General features: G+C 38.3%; 1 protein-coding gene across 3 annotated transcripts in view; it reads left to right on the top strand.

The window, feature by feature from the left end:
* The first annotated feature begins 123 nt into the window (after positions 1-123).
* The window catches only part of prim2 (DNA primase subunit 2), a 131219-nt gene continuing 112990 nt past the window's right edge, over positions 124-18352 (top strand). For all 3 annotated transcript variants that reach the window (XM_034017677.3, XM_059025021.1, XM_034017678.3), the window contains exons 1-7: positions 124-271; positions 3128-3298; positions 3744-3856; positions 5660-5745; positions 6020-6140; positions 11412-11507; positions 11756-11893. In XM_034017677.3, coding sequence (XP_033873568.1) covers positions 3145-3298; positions 3744-3856; positions 5660-5745; positions 6020-6140; positions 11412-11507; positions 11756-11893 — 708 coding nt within the window. In that variant the 5' untranslated portion in view covers positions 124-271; positions 3128-3144. The remainder of the gene's footprint in view (positions 272-3127; positions 3299-3743; positions 3857-5659; positions 5746-6019; positions 6141-11411; positions 11508-11755; positions 11894-18352) is intronic.

The raw sequence follows: 18352 nt of genomic DNA, 5'->3' as shown, positions 1-18352 counted from the left end.
CTGCTTTTACCACCCCTTTCAGTGGGTGCGTTCACGGAGATCATTCTGCGCAGAATCTGACCAATTTGGACGCACCCATTGGCTAAATTGGTCAGATTCTGCACAGATTCTGCGCAGAATGATCTTCGTGAACTCACTGTTTAATTTGTTAGCCTTGTGGACGTCATTTCCGCGCGCTTCGGTTGGATCTGTGTAAATTGGCGGGGTTTCCTACACAGCACTGGAGCAGCCGCGTATTGTGTCAGAACAGGGAAGTCTACTGATAATCTGAGTAAGTATAATTAAACACTTAAAAAATGTTGATATGCATTTTAATAAATAATAAGTAACATAATGATATTTCCGGTTTCAAATTTTTTCAGTGTACAAGAAAGCTGTGTTTGTAAACATACGTAATACTAACAGTAACACGAGTAAGCAGTACCTAACCCATCCATGCACTCTGCAAATAAAACACATTTATCTTGATACATCATTAAATCTAACTGCAAACATTGTAGTTATGGGAATTCGCAGATTTGTTAATAAGTATTAACCCTTTGCAAAGGTGACTTGTTTGGCGCTAAGAGAAGTTCATACCCCACGTAAACAGACAGCAAAAACAAACTATGAAGATGCTTTTGAATATGTGAATGCAATGTGGGGGTACAAAGATTGTCAGAATTTTCTATTTTTCAGTGTGAGTTAAGTGTACCGTAACCCAAGATGGGAGACCATACAAACTAAAAATGCACTTGTTAAAGTGTTACATATCTACTTTTAAATATCATAATTTATCAGAAAATATAATTCTGAACTGATATTGAAATACAACTTTTTTACATTCAAAGTTTCACATCGCTGTACTTAATATCTTGCTATAAAGCCACAATATATATGACAATTTTGCATAGAGAACTGGCTGAAGGTTTACCCATGGTTGGAGTTTAATAGATGGTGGTCAAAGTTGTTCGGGGTGCAGTGTCTGCGCAACTGTAATTTGCTAACTACTGTTACAAAAGCTGTACTGTCAATTCAGGGGGAAAAAAGGTATGCTGTATTTAAGCATACGCATTCTAACCCCTCTCATGAAAACACACATTTTACTAGTTAAAAAGCAGAACTACACAAGGTAGTGAGAGTGTATTACACAAAAATAAATACAAACTGAAATCGATGCACTTCTCAAGATTGTGTTTCGTTTACTATGATGTTATCTCTCCTACTCGGTTCATAACGCAGGGAGCTGCTACTTGAACCATGTCATAGCTACATTAGTTTGGTGAAAATGTCGACAGGGAGCAAAACAAAGGGAGAGAGCAAGTCTGTTGTTTGGAATTACTTTTAATTCACTGAAGACACCCAAAAAAAGTAAAATGCATCATATATGTAAACAAATACCTGCCTACAATCAGACAACTTCTCCAATGTGGAAACACCTGGCGACTTCTCACCCTGAAGAGAAAACATCCTGCGTAAAACCCAATCCCCAGGTAGCCCCTGTGTCTTTCTTAAATTTTAAATCAAGAAAAAAATGCTGCAAGTGTATATTCTACAGCCTGCTAAGGTCTGTAAAAATATTTTAATTACTGTGATAATTTCTTTGCTATGAATGATTCTCTAGTTATTTACTGTTACCACCATCACGTAACACATGTTTTAAGCCAATGCAGTTTAAGTGGCCTGGTTTGGAAAGGGTATTCTTTTATTAAGTTGACATTTCCCAGACAAACACAAATTTAAACAATATAACTGATCATTACCACAGCATACCACATAAACCAAAATATTAAACCGTAAATGTCAACCGAGAATTTAGTATGTAATAGCCTATTGTAATGTTAAGCCAGCGCTGTAGTACAGTATCTTGGATAACAACAAAATAGACATTCTGATATAGTTTATATAATGTTGCTTTTTAAAGTGTTGTGTGTTTGTTTTTTTTGAAGAATCAGAATTGAAATAATGATTCAGAATCGATTCTCAAAGTTGACTATCAATTCCCAGATCTGGAATCGACTCAAATTTTTGCCCATCGCTACCAATGATACAGTATGTCTTTCTCGTGGCTTAGTGCTGGGAGGTGCACAGTAAAAAGAATGGCAACAGTAATAGGATAATGAGTACTTTTCTCGCAGGACGAGATTAGACAGAATTAAACTGGATTGTAACAGAACAGGCCAGCTGAGCAAGTTTGAATGGGTTGTAGATCAGATGTGCTGCTGCTGACCGACACCGGCAGCAGTGACGGCCGGGCTTACTGGTAACTTTTGGCATAAATTATTATTATTATTATTTTAAAGTTTGAGAGGCATTGTGGCAAGCAGCTTGGGCACTGCAGCAAGTGCCGCTGGTGCCATCGGTTATTTTGTGCCCTGTATAATGCATCAAAGAAAATACTTAAAACAACTTTTGAAACATTCTAAATCATTAAGCATTCCATGAATTAAATCTGTCGGCTTTAATAAACATTAATTAATGGGGATTTTTCCTGGCTGTCAAGTCATAGGGTGCAGGAATTAAATGTCATTACTTTAAAACAAAGTGACTTGTTTTAAATCTCCAGCACCCAACCCTGTGTGTAATAATGTTAAGAATTCTTCCATTACATAGTTTTCCGAGCAGTAATGGAACAAGCCATGAACGTGGCTCTGTGTGCTACTGCTCCTGCTCGGAAATGAACCAAACAAATTCTATAATAGCAGAATATCTATGAATGGACTTTCTCTACCAATATCTTTGCTGTCTACTAACTATCTGTCTAGCAGGCAGTACCATGGGGATGTGGCGCTAGCACCCACATGCCCCTAGTGGCCTGGCGGGGCCGTGCAGAAAAAAAGACTTCAGAAGTTCAGATGAAGCTCAAAATTCGGTACACACAATCAATTTGTGTGGAGTTGGTACCAAGGTTAGAAATTAGGTATTGTACCGGATAAATCGGTACAGTTGGAGGGTATGTGGTACGCATGGGTATGCGTACCACATTCTGACAATGTACCACTTTCTGGCCCTACACCGGTAATTGATTTCAAAACACTGACATTAGCCAAAAAGGTTGGTCTGATATATTTTCTTTTTATATGTTTTAAGGGTGTGTTTCATCAAAGAAACAAGTTGTTTATATTCACATCCCTCTTCACATTTTCAGACTTTTAAGGAATCGTCATGCAGTTCAGTGGAAGAAGACAGAAGATTGTGCGTCTGACGGGAGACCGGCAAGCTGATCTTTACCCCCATAGCCTGCAGTTCTATGGACAGCCTCCCACTGAAAACATCTCCCTTTCTGAGTTTGAGACCTTTGCTGTGGACAGGCTAAAACGTAAGCAAACAAAAGCGGCCTTTGTCTTCATGGAGTTATAAAGATTAAGAGAGTTCGCCCAATACAGTTTAAACTTTTTTATATATGTCCTTGTTCAAAGTGGGGACCTGGTTACAGTACATTGATTTTGATGACATTGTCAAATGTATTATCTAAGTGTTCTTGGCACATGTATCTGCTGTATTAATGTTTAGTGTCTTTATTGTTTTAAAATAGTTTACATATTTAATAAAATATCAGCTATATACTTTTAATGTCCGTTTCAGTTCATGAGCAACAGAGCTTGAATGTGTAGTTTATAAGCACCTAATACTGCAAGTAGTAACAGGAATATGTCTATAGCATTATACGTTATGTAATATTTATTATGCAGTTACATTGCAACTAGTTTTTTGTACTGTAATTTTCTCTGTGTAAATTTGCACAACCATGTTTTCTCTTCTAGTTCTCAAGACTGTGGAAAACCTTGGAGTGAGTTATGTGAAAACTTCTGATCAATATGCTACGAAGCTGGAGGGGGAGTTTCGAAAGCTAAATTTTTCTTTCAGAGTGGAAACAGTAAGTACAGGTTGTAAGAATGAGAGAGCTTGACAGTGAGCGCTTACTGTTTTGCGTAATACGTTGTGACTATAGTATCAAACTATATTGGTATCTTGATGACCAGGGATCCTACAGTTCCGCAATGTTATTTGTATCCCGGTTCACCGCTGCAACTCCCTGGCGACTTGGTGAATGGAGGCTGGAACATGCGTCTTCCGAAACGTGCTCCTGCCAATCCGTCATTTTTTGCACTGCCACCAGACCTATAGTGCCGGAGGACAACACAGATATGATGGCTCCACTGCAGAACTGCAGGCGCCCTATTGGCCACAGGGCTCGCTGGTGCGTGTTGAGCCGTGGATTCCCCTGCTGACCTAAGCCCTCCCTACCCAGGCGGCGCTCGGCCAATTGTGCGCCGCCCCCTGCCATCTCCAGGCTATAGGGTGCATCCTGCACTCCACGCGGAGCGCCTAACTTTAATTATTCTTGAACTGTGACCTTGTATTACAGTGTAACATGTGTAAGTTGCTTTGGATAAATGTGTCTGCTAAATAAGTAAATAAAATAAAAATGGTTGCTGAAAAAAATCTTTGAAGTGCCGGTTGATCCACTTTGTACAGAGGAATGTCGTCATTTTACACACATTTTGACAAAATCTGAAACAGTTTCACGCTGTTCTTTGGCAGTTGTAAGACGCTGAAATGATCCAAACACAATGGTCTGTTTCAGTGTTTTCGATGGCCCTGCTGTTTCAGCCTCATCTTGTTTACGTTTCCTTGCATTCAATTTATGTTTAGCGCTTCCCCATGTGTTCTACAATGGTTTGCCTATGAGTATAACGGCACATTACCATCGACGTGAAATTCGTCCTTGCCAAACTCGTTGACCCAGTCTTTAGGGGTGATCTTTATTGTTTTTGGCATCTTTGAACAGCTCTGAATACTGAAGTAAACTGAATTTGAATACCGGAAACAGTTTTATTAGACGGGTATGTTTACGTAAATGTAAAGCAAAGTTGCCTGTGTTGATGCTTATATATGGTACGTGTATTGATTTGGTTATTATCAAACAAACAAAAAAAAGTCTTGCATGTTTTTTTGCCCCTCCAAGTGTAAAACTAAAAACTCTCCGAAAACCTAGAAAATCCGTGTTATTCCACAGCAAATGGATTCCTAGGATCCAAGTTGATGACCAAACAAGCCATCGGCACAGGTAACTTTACACAAAGACTATCCTAGGATAACTAATAGTTTTGATGTCTTGAAAATAAAACTAGACATTACTAAATATAAATATTCGATCAGTATCTCTCCTCAACCTGTATTCAGGTCTGCAGAGTAGAAAGTGTTATATTAAATGAAACATCTTGGAGACTGCATAAGAGAAACAAAGCTTTCAGTTTTCTCTATCGAAACAGATAATTGTGGCCCTCTTATGTTCCAAACCTGAACTGCATTCATTGTTGGAAAGAACTGTGTTTTATCACCAGAGCTGCATGTCTGTTTCTTGGCAGTGAAGTATATACTTCACCACTACGGTAGTTTGAGGACTATGTCCAAGAGGTTTGTGTGTCTTTACAAGGTACAGAAAAAATAAACCAGTGAGGACTAGACTTTTTTTGAAACTGTTGGATAAAACCAGTTAGTGTCTGATGTCTCGTAGTAGTTTACACATTTTAGGGAAATGATTACCAGTAAACTAAACAAGAAGTTATATTACAGTGATGAAGTCATTGGCCAAAATGTTTGTCTACTTGAATTGGTGTTTTAAGACTTTATACAATTACATTACATGACTTTTTTTTTTTTCTGTAATGTACAGGATGAAAAGTCATTGGATACGGAATATGATAAAAGAAGAAAAGACCACATCTCTCATTTTATTCTTCGCCTTGCATACTGTCAGACGTAAGTTTTGATTCTGTAATATTACCCAAATTCTGGTACTAGTTGTTATAAGAAATTCTTAAAACAAAACAAGGTTGATTTCAGTTTAATCAGTGTGTTTTATTTCATATTTATTGTACTCAAAAGACATCCATGCACTGTTGGGCATGTTTTCATAACACAAGGGGCCCTATTTTGCCTATCTAAACAGTGGCCATTTAGATTAATTGAATGACAATTATGTACCGTCATACTGAAGACCGGTTTATTAATTCGTTATTGTATATTTTTACAGTGAAGACCTGAGGCGTTGGTTTATTCAGCAGGAGATGGACCTTTTTAGATATAGATTCCACATACTGACCAAGGAACCAGCCCATGACTTTCTGAAATTCAACAACTTGCACTATGAATCGGTAAGTAGTGAAGAAAAGATAGGCTCTTTATAACTTAATAGTATTAAGTTATGGAGTAGTGGTTAGGGCTCTTGACTCTTGACCAGAGGGTTGTGGGTTCAATCCCCAGTGGGGGACACTGCTGTTGTACCCTTGAGCAAGGTACTTTACCTAGATTGCTCCAGTAAAAACCCAACTGTATAAATGGGTAATTGTATGTAAAAATAATGTGATATCTGTATAATGTGAAATAATGTATAATGTGATATCTTGTAACAATTGTAAGTCGCCCTGGATAAGGGCGTCTGCTAAGAAATAAATAATAATAATAATATAAAATATAACACATTTCTAAAAATCTTTTACTGAAAAATGTCATTCTGTTATGGGCAAAATTACTACCATTGAAGTTGTGTTTTTAAATATAGTTACATCAAAGTTAGGCACTTTGATCATACAAGTGATTTGAGCGTGGGTCTTGGTATCATCTTCCGATCACATTTGTGGGTATTGGATCTATAGATAGATAGATGTGGACTGGAGAGGAGTGCTATAGAGTCAAATTATTGACCAGAGGGAAGGCTGTTAGACAGGGGGCTATAATGCCCGAAGCCGCTGGCTGAAGTTAACAATAGTCTTCCCGAGGGGCATTTCATTTTCCTCCATGGCTGAGTCAGCAGTACATATGTAATGCATGAATCAGTCAAGAAATGAATGTGAGTCAAGGTTGGATAGTAAATACTTTTGCTTAAATATAGCTGATACAGCATAAGTAAATAAATAAACAGAATATGTTTTTGAAGATCATACCACATAGTTATCAATGTTTTTTTGGTGTACGTATGTGATAGATAGATAATACATGATAGATATAAATCAATTACTAGGATCATTCTGTGTGGATGTGCTCATAGGAATATAGCACAATTAATATTTGGTATTAAAAGGTGTAGATTCCTTTACAGTGGCTGTCTCTGCCAGATTCTGGTTCTACAGAATTCCTTTGCATAATAGCCTGCATGCTTGTGTAACTCCCCTTCCCATGAGTAAGGCAATTCAATGTAATGAAGATCCAAACAGTTAGACAATCTCTCCACTGATTGTACCCTCCTGCTGGGATATCAGGACTGGTGATGGAGGTAGTGTGGCGCTTTTACTGCAGTGTGTTAAGCCTCTGTCACAGCAGCAGTGTAGTTTTGATAGTTCTCAGATCCATTCTGAAGCCAGTGGCATTATACAGTGGCTGCTACTGCAAGACATGCCCAGCAGGATTACAATTCATTTGTCAGCAAAAGCTTGGGTGAAGGTCAATGTGAATGAGGAAGAGGCTGCTGCATTGCATTTAATGTGAACAGCATAACTAAAGAGATTGGATGGTAGAAAAAGAGATTGTTTAGTGAGACCTTTTAGGGATAAAGGTCAGAGCTATGACAGCAGCATGGCTGATAAACAGAACCAATTTCCAGGTTGCTGCAGTTCAAAGGCTGTGACAACCTACATGTGTGTTGTTTTGAATCTGCAGTCCCTGTTCGTTTCCTGAAGGCAAATAGCATTTTCCACGGACCAGAAGCACGGTTGTTTAGCAAATAGAAAAGGGTTTCGGTCATAAAACCTCTCCGACAATAGCCTCCTATGTGATTGCCAGATGTGTTTCTGTCAACGGTAGATATTAATGTACTTTATATTTGAGGGTCACCAGTTAGTGAGAGTATCCACCATGCTGGAATGGTGTGGCTTGATGTGCAGGAGACAGACTTCATTATCTTCCTTGACCTGCAATCCAATTGAGAATCTGTTTGAAGAACTTCATTGTTGCCTTATGTTCCACAATCCTAAGCCGAGTCAGTGCTTCTGGAGGATTGGGCCACGATCCTGTAAGGTGGCTGACTCCAGGCCAGTGAGTCTACCTTAGTATGACATTATAACTGAAAAGACCAGAAATAAATACTGTACATGGTGACCAGGGTTAACAATCTCCTTGGTGACGGAGGGTCAAGGGGCAGTACAATCCAGCTACTAATGTAATTGAGTCTGTATGATGAGAACAAGCATAGGTGGAAGAGATGCTGACCTTACAGCCGCCTTTCCTCAGAGCTTTGCTTCTGAAGAAGATAATAGATTCTGAAGATCTTTCCGTTAACTTTATTTGTATTTAACAACCGTAAAGACCAAACACTTCCCCCCCCCCCCCCCCCCCTTTGTTCAAACCTAGCATGTTTACAGCAGCAGTCAAGAATGGCAACCCCATTCCATATTCCCTGTTATCTTCGAAAACAATTGGCAGGTGAGGAGTGCACTTTCTGCATAATCAACTCTCATGTCACACCTGCAGGCTGCATTTGCGAATAAATACTGAGTAAAACTGACAAGATTGTCATGAGAAAGGAGCTAGGTATAGGCATGCGATGCTGTGGATGGTTTATTTTGTATCTGATTTATTCAGCCCTTCAGAAATGCCTCCTAACATAAATACAGTTTATTGTAACATAAACATAATATCCGTTTTTAAATGTGTACCCAGCATGGAGTGCTGATACTTTATCCATATCAGTAAATGTTCGGGCATTCTTTGTTGGGGATGGAAGGAAGATGCTCATTAGTTTGAGTTATTCAAGGTTTTATTAGCTTTGTTAGAAGCTATTGAAATTGGTATGTATCAGTACAGTTAGGCCTTCAATCAACATCTCTCCATTTGTTGCTGAACACAGTTCACATTTTAAACTAATAAGAGAATTAATCTGATTTTAGTTTGTACTGCTGTGGAAGGGTACAAACTATCACAACTTTAATGGCTCAAGCTGCTATACAGTGGGAGTCGTTATGTCCATCCTTTTTATGGAGTTGATGACATTTTCGCATTACAAGAGAGGCATTAGAAAGACAATCCAAACCGTTAATGTAGGCTTCAAGAAGTTGTCAGGAGGGTCTTATATCTGTTGGGAATCCTAACGTGTAAATCGATTTACAATGTGCAATCCATTGATTTGTAATATGTTCTGTCATATACACCACTACTATTCTGAAATGTGTCTTAAACAAAAAGAAAAAAGTACTGTCGTGTAATCGCCAGGGGGAGCTATGGGTCTACTGTATTCAGGGGTGAGTGTGAGCTTTGCAGTAGATCCATGCAGTGCAGAGAAAGGCAGAACTGGTTTGGTTTCCTAGTGGTTTCACACAGCAACAATTTTAAACAATGATGATTGGCATTTTTCAGACTTTCTGACATGCTGCATATATGGGAGACCTAATGGGCTAGAAAGTTGAGATAAGGTTGCAAACAAGTTGCTGTAATTCAGATGTATTACTGCCTTGGCAATTTTTTCATAGTTTTTCTTACATTCCATTGTTTTTTAATGTGACAAATGGCATTGGAAAATAGTGACAGAGATTGATGCTTATATTTTTAATTTGGAAAATATACCTTGATGGTTCTTCTACTTTGGAGTTTTGAGTTTCGGCATGAAAAAGAACATTGTAATTTAGCAAGGTCTATTTGTTAATTATAGTGACCAAGACTTGCAAGCATTATCTGGTGACACATTTTTAACTCTGTTTTTGTGATTTTTATAATAGTATGGAGGATGTTCGTTTTATTAGAAGTAATATAATCGGTTTTAGCAGCCAGAACCAGTGCTGTAGAATCCCTTAAACACTTCTCAAACTGCACATGAGGACATCTTGCACAATAAGAGACATATTACCATATTAACTTGGTGTAAAACTATTTAAAATGGAATGCGTAATTTTAAAATCTGAGCCAAAAACTAAAGCAGGATTGTTCACAACAAACAGGTATCACATTTGCTGCACTACACATGTTCAATGATTCCAAACACATTTCTAACTAACAACCTGAACAATGTTATTTGTGGTAATACATATTTACATATTCTGTGCCTGCATTTAAAAATAATAAAAGCTTCGGTTTGAACTGAATTTTCTCATTTGTAGCAGCAGACACAGGAGAACCGCAAACATTTCTGTAATTGATTTATAGTTTGTCTTCAACGAATGAAGTCTTTCTAGATTAATGGTCAAATTATATTTCAGTCAGCGTTTCTTTAATTATTTTCTACCCAGAAGTTTAGGTCAGACAAAATGAAAATTACTAAATAGCGACTGTTCAACTTTGCCTGGCTTTCAAAATCACCTACATATATTCCACTTATCTTGTTGCTCCACCAATGGCTTCATTAAAAATTGTTCCTTAGCATTGATGCTTTGCAACACTGTATTCAATTTGTTTAAAATTACTGTTATTAATCTTTTTTTTTTTTTTATTCCCTTACAAAGTCTGCCCTACCAGCCATTTCAGCATTTCATGGGAGCATTGCAAATGCAAGCAATTATGATACTTTAAAAAAAAAATATATATATTATTGCCCTTTAACTTCCTTCTGTTTCTAATGGGATATTTACACTACCTGATTGAGAATAGCTTGCTATGTTTGTTTTTTTAATAAAGGCAGGAAGTTTAGTTTCAGATTCACAGGTATATTGAATTATAATTATGGCTTCTGATTTTTGGTTTTAACCGATAACGTTAACACCCCTGATTAAAAAAACAAACAAAAAAAATAATAATTGGTGTATAGCCAATAAACACCAGAAAAAACACTGGAAATGGTTACTCAATTCAATTAAAAAAATAAATAAAAATACTTCAAAAACAAATGACCTTTCCCAGTGCAGCTGGGCAATGTCCCTCTTTCCTGACGTATCTGTCATTGATGTGATCTGAATTCTTTAAACCCACCCCAACTACTGAGTCACAGCAAATTCCTACATTTCTGTTGGAGACTCCACTTACGAGTTTTAAAACGAAGCGTGTGCCATCAGCCGACTACTTTTTTTCACACTGCAGCCACTTCAGAGCTACAGCGTCGGAGGACAACGCAGCTCTGGCAGCTTCCAGGCAAACCTGCAGGCTACAGGGGTCGCTGGTGCATGGTGAACCGAGGACACCCCTGCAATTGCTGCATTGTTCTTCATTTCTGTGATGTGCCATCTCTTCAAAGGTTTCAGATTAGGCTTGCATTGCTTGAGCAAGAATACCTGATGCAGCTGGCATTACATACCTAATAACTGATGACGGAAATACCACTCTTGATTAAAATAAAGACAAGTCCTGGTGTTGTACTTGACATGTATTTCCCATGGCACTGGGACAATGTGGTTGTCTCTGAAGCTGCCCGTTTAATGTAATGTGAATATTTAGGATGGATTACCACCCCCCCCCCCCCCCCCCCCCCCCAAAGGTTTATTATTATTGCAGTTCTCTTTATATTTTAGATAAGTGATGAAGAAAAGAACACGCTGAAAGAGGAACTTATCAACTCAAGTTACGGTTTTAGTGCCCCCAAAGTTGAAGACCATGATTTTTACAAGGTAAATTGAGTTAAAAAGAAACAACTGACCACTGTTATTTGCGTAGATGCTTGTGCTTGTTAACTTTCCAAGGCCTACGGGCAGCAGTGTAGAGTTGCCAAGATGCTAATTATACGAATTGGTATCAATTAAGCTATTTATAAAACAAGTGACGTATAAAAATAAAATACGCTTTTGATAGTCAAACTTCACATAACCGTCTGAATAACCGTTGGTGCTGCTGTATTTCCTGCTTACTTTTTAAACAGGTTCCTTTCCAGGATGCTCTTGATCTGGTTCGAGGCCGAAAAGTCTACCTCCGTGAAGGATTAGCCTACATCCCCCATCAGGAAATTGTTGCAATAGTCCTGAATGACTTCCGAACCAGGCTCTCGAAGGCGCTGGCAGTAAGTAACAGAATTATTTAACTGTCAAGTGGGAAGTGGGGTAAATGTGGGATGGAGGATGTCTATTTTGATTTTAGAGAATAGACTTCTGGTTCATTCCGTGTTTGAAATAATTAATATGATTTGCAGAGAAGAGCAGAAAAAAAAAAAACAGCTATCAAAAGTTTTGATTTATTGTAGGAGTTCCAGGGAGGAAATGTTGCTCAAAATGTAAGGATCTATATCCGTGTCTTTTCATGATATCTTTAGAATCCTAGAAACCAGTCATTATTTTAGTGGACTTCTATGACTATCGGGTGGATTGTATTGTAGGCAATGGACAAGGGGAACAACAATGTACAGTTAGCCAACATACTTGTTCTCTGTATTGTGGAAGGATCGTTACATTTTTTGCTTTTACACCATGTACCATAAATCATGCACAACATGTAACATGAACAAATCAATCACTGGAATTCTGCTTTGCAACTGCACCTTTTTTTAAAAAAACTGAGCAAACAGTCTTTTACTGCTGTTATTCTCCTATAAAATATAATGGATTGCCTTGAAAAATACACTACCCAGAAGCCCAGCGATGACGCTTGTATAAAACATTTTTGTATGTTTATTTGGATCATTGGATAACAAGAAAACAGGTTTTTATTGGCGTTACGCTAATGGACTGTCTGTCTGTAACGGTGCTGCCTGTGTGCTGTGTGAGTCGAGCTGTTTTAAAAAAAGCAACTAGCTGTTTTGATCTATTCTGTGGAATAATTGGAGTTGTATATACAAAAAAATGAAAAGTAACTTGAGTTTATGTATTTATTTAGCTATCGCAAATCTGTTACTCAGTCACCTGCTCAACAAGGAAACGGCACGGTGGTTGAGGTGAAACCTTTAGCTTTCTAACTAATTTATCATTAACTCCTTAATAATACTACTTAGTCACAGTGATTTTTTTTTTTTTTTACTCGTGTTGCTATAACATGGCTGTCTCTACTCTAGCTACTGTAGTAAGAACAGAAAATTGTGAACATTTTAGATTCAACAATGAGTGGATGGATAAATACTTAAGTTGTACTATTTATGTCGCATACATTGTAAAATGTTTGTAATGGTACTCCATTAAATTCTCACACTGTTCTATTATTAAAGTACTATTCATATGGTAAAATGTTATGGTAAAGTTTTGTTCAATATATGAACATTAACTTATGTAATGAGTGGACGGATGACATTTTAATAGAGAAAAGTGTAAAGTACTGCACGCAGGCAATCAAAATGTGCATTATAAATATCATATGGGAGATACTGAAATTGAAGAAGGAATCTATGAAAAAGACCTAGGAGTTTATGTTGACTCAGAAATGTCTTCATCTAGACAATGTGGGGAAGCTATAAAAAAGGCCAACAAGATGCTCGATATATTGTGAGAAGTTTTGAAATTTAAATCAAGGGAAGTAATGTTAACTTTACAATGCATTAGTAAGACCACACCTAGAATATTGTGTTCAGTTCTGGTCACCTTGTTACAAAAAGGGGTATTGCTGCTCTAGAAAGAGTGCAAAGAAGAGCAACCAGAATTATCCCGGGTTTAAAAGGCATGTTGTATGCAGACAGGCTAAAATAATTGAATATTCAGTCTTGAACAAAGAAGACTACGCGGTGATCTGATTCAAGCATTCAAAATTCTAAAATGTATTGACAATGTCGTCCCAGGGGACTTTTTTGACCTGAAAAAAGAAACAAGGACCAGGGGTCACAAATGGATTAGATAAAGGGGCATTCAGAACAGAAAATAGGAGGCACTTTTTTTGCACAGAGAATTGTGAGGGTCTGGAACCAACTCCCCAGTGATGTTGTTGAAGCTGACACCCTGTGATCCTTCAAGAAGCTGCTTGATGAGATTCTGGGATCAATAAGCTACTAACAACCAAACGAGCAAGATGGGCTGAATGGCCTCCTCTCGTTTGTAAACTTTCTTATGTTCTAATATTTATTATTGCTTAACAATGTATAGGAGTGTGACAAGGATGACAGAGGTTTGAGGCTCAGAGACAGTGAAAAGGGCAAAATAACTATCTTTATTAAATAAAAAATAAACAAATAAATAGGCACAAGGTCCAAACAAAAAGGTTTTAAACACAAAACAAAACTTATAAATAAAGCTTCCAGGCTGGGCGTTGCCTTCACTGGTCAAAAACTTACAAAACACAGCACACACAGAAAAACACTACTTCTCCTTCCAGAACTCTCTCTCTCCAACTGGGAGGCTGAGGCCTCCTTTTATGCCAGGTGGCTGAATAGTAATTGAATAATTAATTGGTGGATTGCTCCCACCTGAAGCAATCTACCTGGGCAGGGAGGAGAATTTAACTCCATCCCTGCCAGTAATTCTAAGGGCAGAGCCCTGCTCTGCCACAAGGAGGCTGTGTGGTCCAGTGGTTAAAGAAAAGGGCTTGTAACCAGGAGGTCCCCGGTTTAAATTCCATCTCGGCCACTGACTCATTGTGTTACCCTGAGCAAGTCACTTGACCTCCTTGTGCTCCGTCTTTCGGGTGAGACGTAATTGTAAGTGACTCTGCAGCTGATGCATAGTTCACACACCCTAGTCTCTGTAAGTCGCCTTGGATAAAGGCGTCTGCTAAATAAACAAATAATAATAATAATAATAACAATGTGCAGAGTAAAATTACTCTGGGCTGCCTACTAACTTAAATAAAAAATAAAAAAAACTAGTTGAAGAGCCCTGCTCTAACTAATGCAACTCTATCTGTCCAGGGTATACGAGAAACACATGCAAGCAGTTTTACAGCAAGTACAGCATTTTTTCCAAACACCTTTATTTGTTGACTGACCTACAGTACATTGTTACTAGTGGACTGCTTTTAAGAAATAATTTTCCAGGAAACTACAGTATCTCAGGGACTTTATTATTATTTGTTTACTTAGCAGATGCCTTTATCCAAGGCGACTTACAGAGACTAGGGTGTGTGAACTATGCATCAGCTGCAGAGTCACTTACAACTACGTCTCACCCAAAAGATGGAGCACAAGGAGGTTAAGTGACTTGCTCAGGGTCACACAATGAGTCGGAAGCTGAGGTGGGATTTGAACCGGGGACCTCCTGGTTACAAGCCCTTTTCTTTAACCACTGGACCACACAGCCTCCTAATAAAAAATGAATTCAATAGATTTATGTAAATGTTATTTATGTTCAAATTACGTTGTTAATTCTTAATAAATTGGAAAAAACGGGAAAAAAAACTGAATTGGTCATTTTGAAAAACAGAAAAAAACGTAATTTGCCATTCCCAAGAATGGAAAATCAGGAAGCATGACAACCATCTGGATTGAGCTAAGTAGGGGACATCTCTGGGGTCTTCCAGTGGGCACATCCCGTCCTCTGTGTTTTTCGTCGACTAGCCCACGACCCCTCGAGGGCTCAACGGTGATTCTGGCGTCCCAGGATCACCCCCTCTGTCCCCCACTCAACTCAACCCAGCTTACTTACCTGTACATCAGCGTTTCTTTCTTTCTATTGTGCTTGAGATCCCCAAACAGAATCTTTCCGTCTCAACCACAGCCAGTTGCTGCTCCTCTCTGCTGCTTAAGATAAGTTCTTCACTGTGCGACGCAACTCTTGGCCAATGAATCCGACGTCTCTGAGAAACCGGGTTGTAGAGTGTGCCACAAATCTGACAACCCACCTCCACTGGGTAAACCTGAACTCTCCATCCTTGCTGTTCCGCTTCAGTGGCTAGTTCAGCATACCGCAGTTTCTTCCTCTCATACGCCTCATCTACAGCATCCTCCCATGGCACTGTTAACTCTACCAGGTGAACAAGGCGTGCTGATCCAGACCAGAAGACAATATCTGGTCAAAGGTTAGTGGTGGCAATCTCGGGTGGAAAAATAAGCCGTTGACCAACATCCGCAAGAGTTTCTAGCAGCTTCCAGTTGTCCTGGGCGAGGCTTGGTTTTAACACCATTTCTTGACGGTTGCTCTCATGGATGGAGGAATGTTGTCTTTTGTGTGTAATGTTTTGATGGAACTGGTGGCAATTTATTGGTCATGTTGCACTTGTCTTCCAATGTTAAGGCCAAACATCGCAGCACCTGGTCATGGCACCAAATAAACCGTCCTTGGCTCAGACCCACCTTACATCCTGTCAAACTGTGCTTTAATGTTGCAGGTGATAAGTAAAGGACAAGAGGGATCCTCTCCTACCCAGAGGTTTAGGTTCTGTGGTGATGGGAGAACATCATATGTTGACCTGATGAGGAAACTGATCCTGCTCTGTTCCATTCTCCATAGGTCTTGCCATCTAAACTACTGCATTTCTAATGTGCATTCAGGGGGGAAAAAAGAATGAAGTTTAACGTTTGCTTTATGAATGTCACATTTTCTCTCTCCATGCTTCAGCTGTTAAATGGGTTTACTGAAAAGCGGTTCAGGTTTTTTAAAAGCTTGGAAATCTGTCATTGTGTTATATTTGAGTATTTCATTAAACTGTACATGCACCGGGATAATCTCATTGAGGTGAATCATTTAATGTGCAGGTGCTGTGGACATAGGAGAAGGGGGCTTCCAGCCATAGATGGATTTTTATTTTTATTTTATATCCTTCGTATTTGTTTGTCAGGGTTTTTAATAGAGATTACAGGCATCATTTGATCTGATTTATGTGCTTCAACTATGCAATACTGTTATCTTTTAATATTGTGTTTAGAAATACGATCTTTCCAGGAGCTCGACCAATCTTCATAAATATTATGTATTGTTAGATTTTTGAATTGATAGATTTCAGGAAAGATATTTTTGGGCAAACTTTTTCTGAGATTAATCAAGACCAGTGGCAGTGTTTACCAATGAAAAGACTGTGGTGTTCTTTTATACATGATTTGCTTTGACATGTGTATTCTGTTTTCCGGATTCTGAGGTTAACTGAAACATATTCATGTTCCCATGGTCCAGTGAAGAAAAAGAGACCTCAATTGAAAATCTATGTTCAGTAAATGGCCTGTAAATATTCTCCAAATAGCTGCAATAAAGTGGTAATTTGGGGGAAAAGGCTGTAGATATGAGGACACTGTCAGTGTATGGCCAATTTAAATCAAAGATTTCATTTCTTACTCAATAGAATTGTACTGGCCAGTAAAGGCTGTTTTTGTGAGTGAATTCCCTCCACCTGTCATTGTGATATATTTCCCTGGCTGGGCTAGGCTGGGCTATTCAAACTTAGCAGAACCTATATGCCTGTATATAAAACTGTTCTGTTTTTGTTACATATTTTGGTTCCACTTTAAAATAATGGCCACAGATTCTTCTGAATTAATGCATGGTTGCTATTCCTGTGGTGTTCCACTTGAATTATGAATGTGTGGGTCATTTTTAAATTAACACAATACATGTGTTATTCGGAGGTTGCTCTTTATGCAGTGTTTTGAAACTACTGAAATATAAATTTGCTGCCATTATTTTAAAATGTCACCCATATTTGACCTATGTACCAGTGAATAGTAAGTAGAAATGCAAGTTTAATTGATTGGAAACTGCATTTCAACTGGTTTCAACTGTAGATTTATTGACTCGGGGCAGCACACGCAGCAAAATTGCTGATTTTTGCCCAGTGTGATGCACTGTTTTATCTAAATGTCCACAAGCTTCTGCAAATCTTAGTTACCCTACCAGTTTCAACAGCATGTGCAGAAATATATTTTCCTCACTCAGGAAATAGACATGCTGTCACAATACGATTACTGAAAACCGAATAATTGGGCTTGCACTTCTCATTATTAACCGGGATATTGCAGTGAATAGTATGAAGTGATTGACCGGCTCATAACCGGCGCTTGAACTTAGTATTTTAGAGTGCTTGTCCAACAACAGAGATTCTGGCTCGCTGTAAAGTAGCACAATGCATTTTTGTCCCAGATGGATTTCCATAGAGATCGCTGCATGCACGCACATAATCTGGTTTGCTGTCTAAAACTTTTAAATAGAGGCTCAAGAGCTGTTGTGTTGATTATGTGTTTTTCATTTGCCATTTTTTTTTAAACTGTTGTGCAAATTCTGGTGAGACAGGAAATAAGTGCAGGGTATTCTGATTTTTGTATCCGAATACAAAAATATTCGTTTGGATATTTGTCCCAGCACTATTTATAATAACTTTGTCGAATAGAAAGCGAATACGTGTGTTTCCTAAGAAATTCCAAAATACTGTTTCTTGATTCTGTGCACCTAAAGACATGTAGTTACAAGTTTTAAGAATTACTGTTTACTAAACCAGCAGATTCAGTCCCATACTGTTGACATAAATTATATATTAAATAAATGTGGAAAAAAGTATTTGTTAATCAGATTATTCATGCAACTGTAGTATTCATAGAGTGAAAATTGTAAGGGGGTACTTGAGCTGAAACCTCCAGACAGAAGGGGTATATTTGTGAAAAAAAAAAAGGTTGAGAACCCCTGGC

Source organism: Acipenser ruthenus, chromosome 6 (genome assembly GCF_902713425.1).
Source record: "Acipenser ruthenus chromosome 6, fAciRut3.2 maternal haplotype, whole genome shotgun sequence".
NCBI classification, from domain to species: Eukaryota; Metazoa; Chordata; class Actinopteri; order Acipenseriformes; family Acipenseridae; genus Acipenser; species Acipenser ruthenus.
The sequence above is the reverse complement of the archived record's forward strand: the minus strand, read 5'-3'. Positions and strand labels throughout refer to the sequence as shown.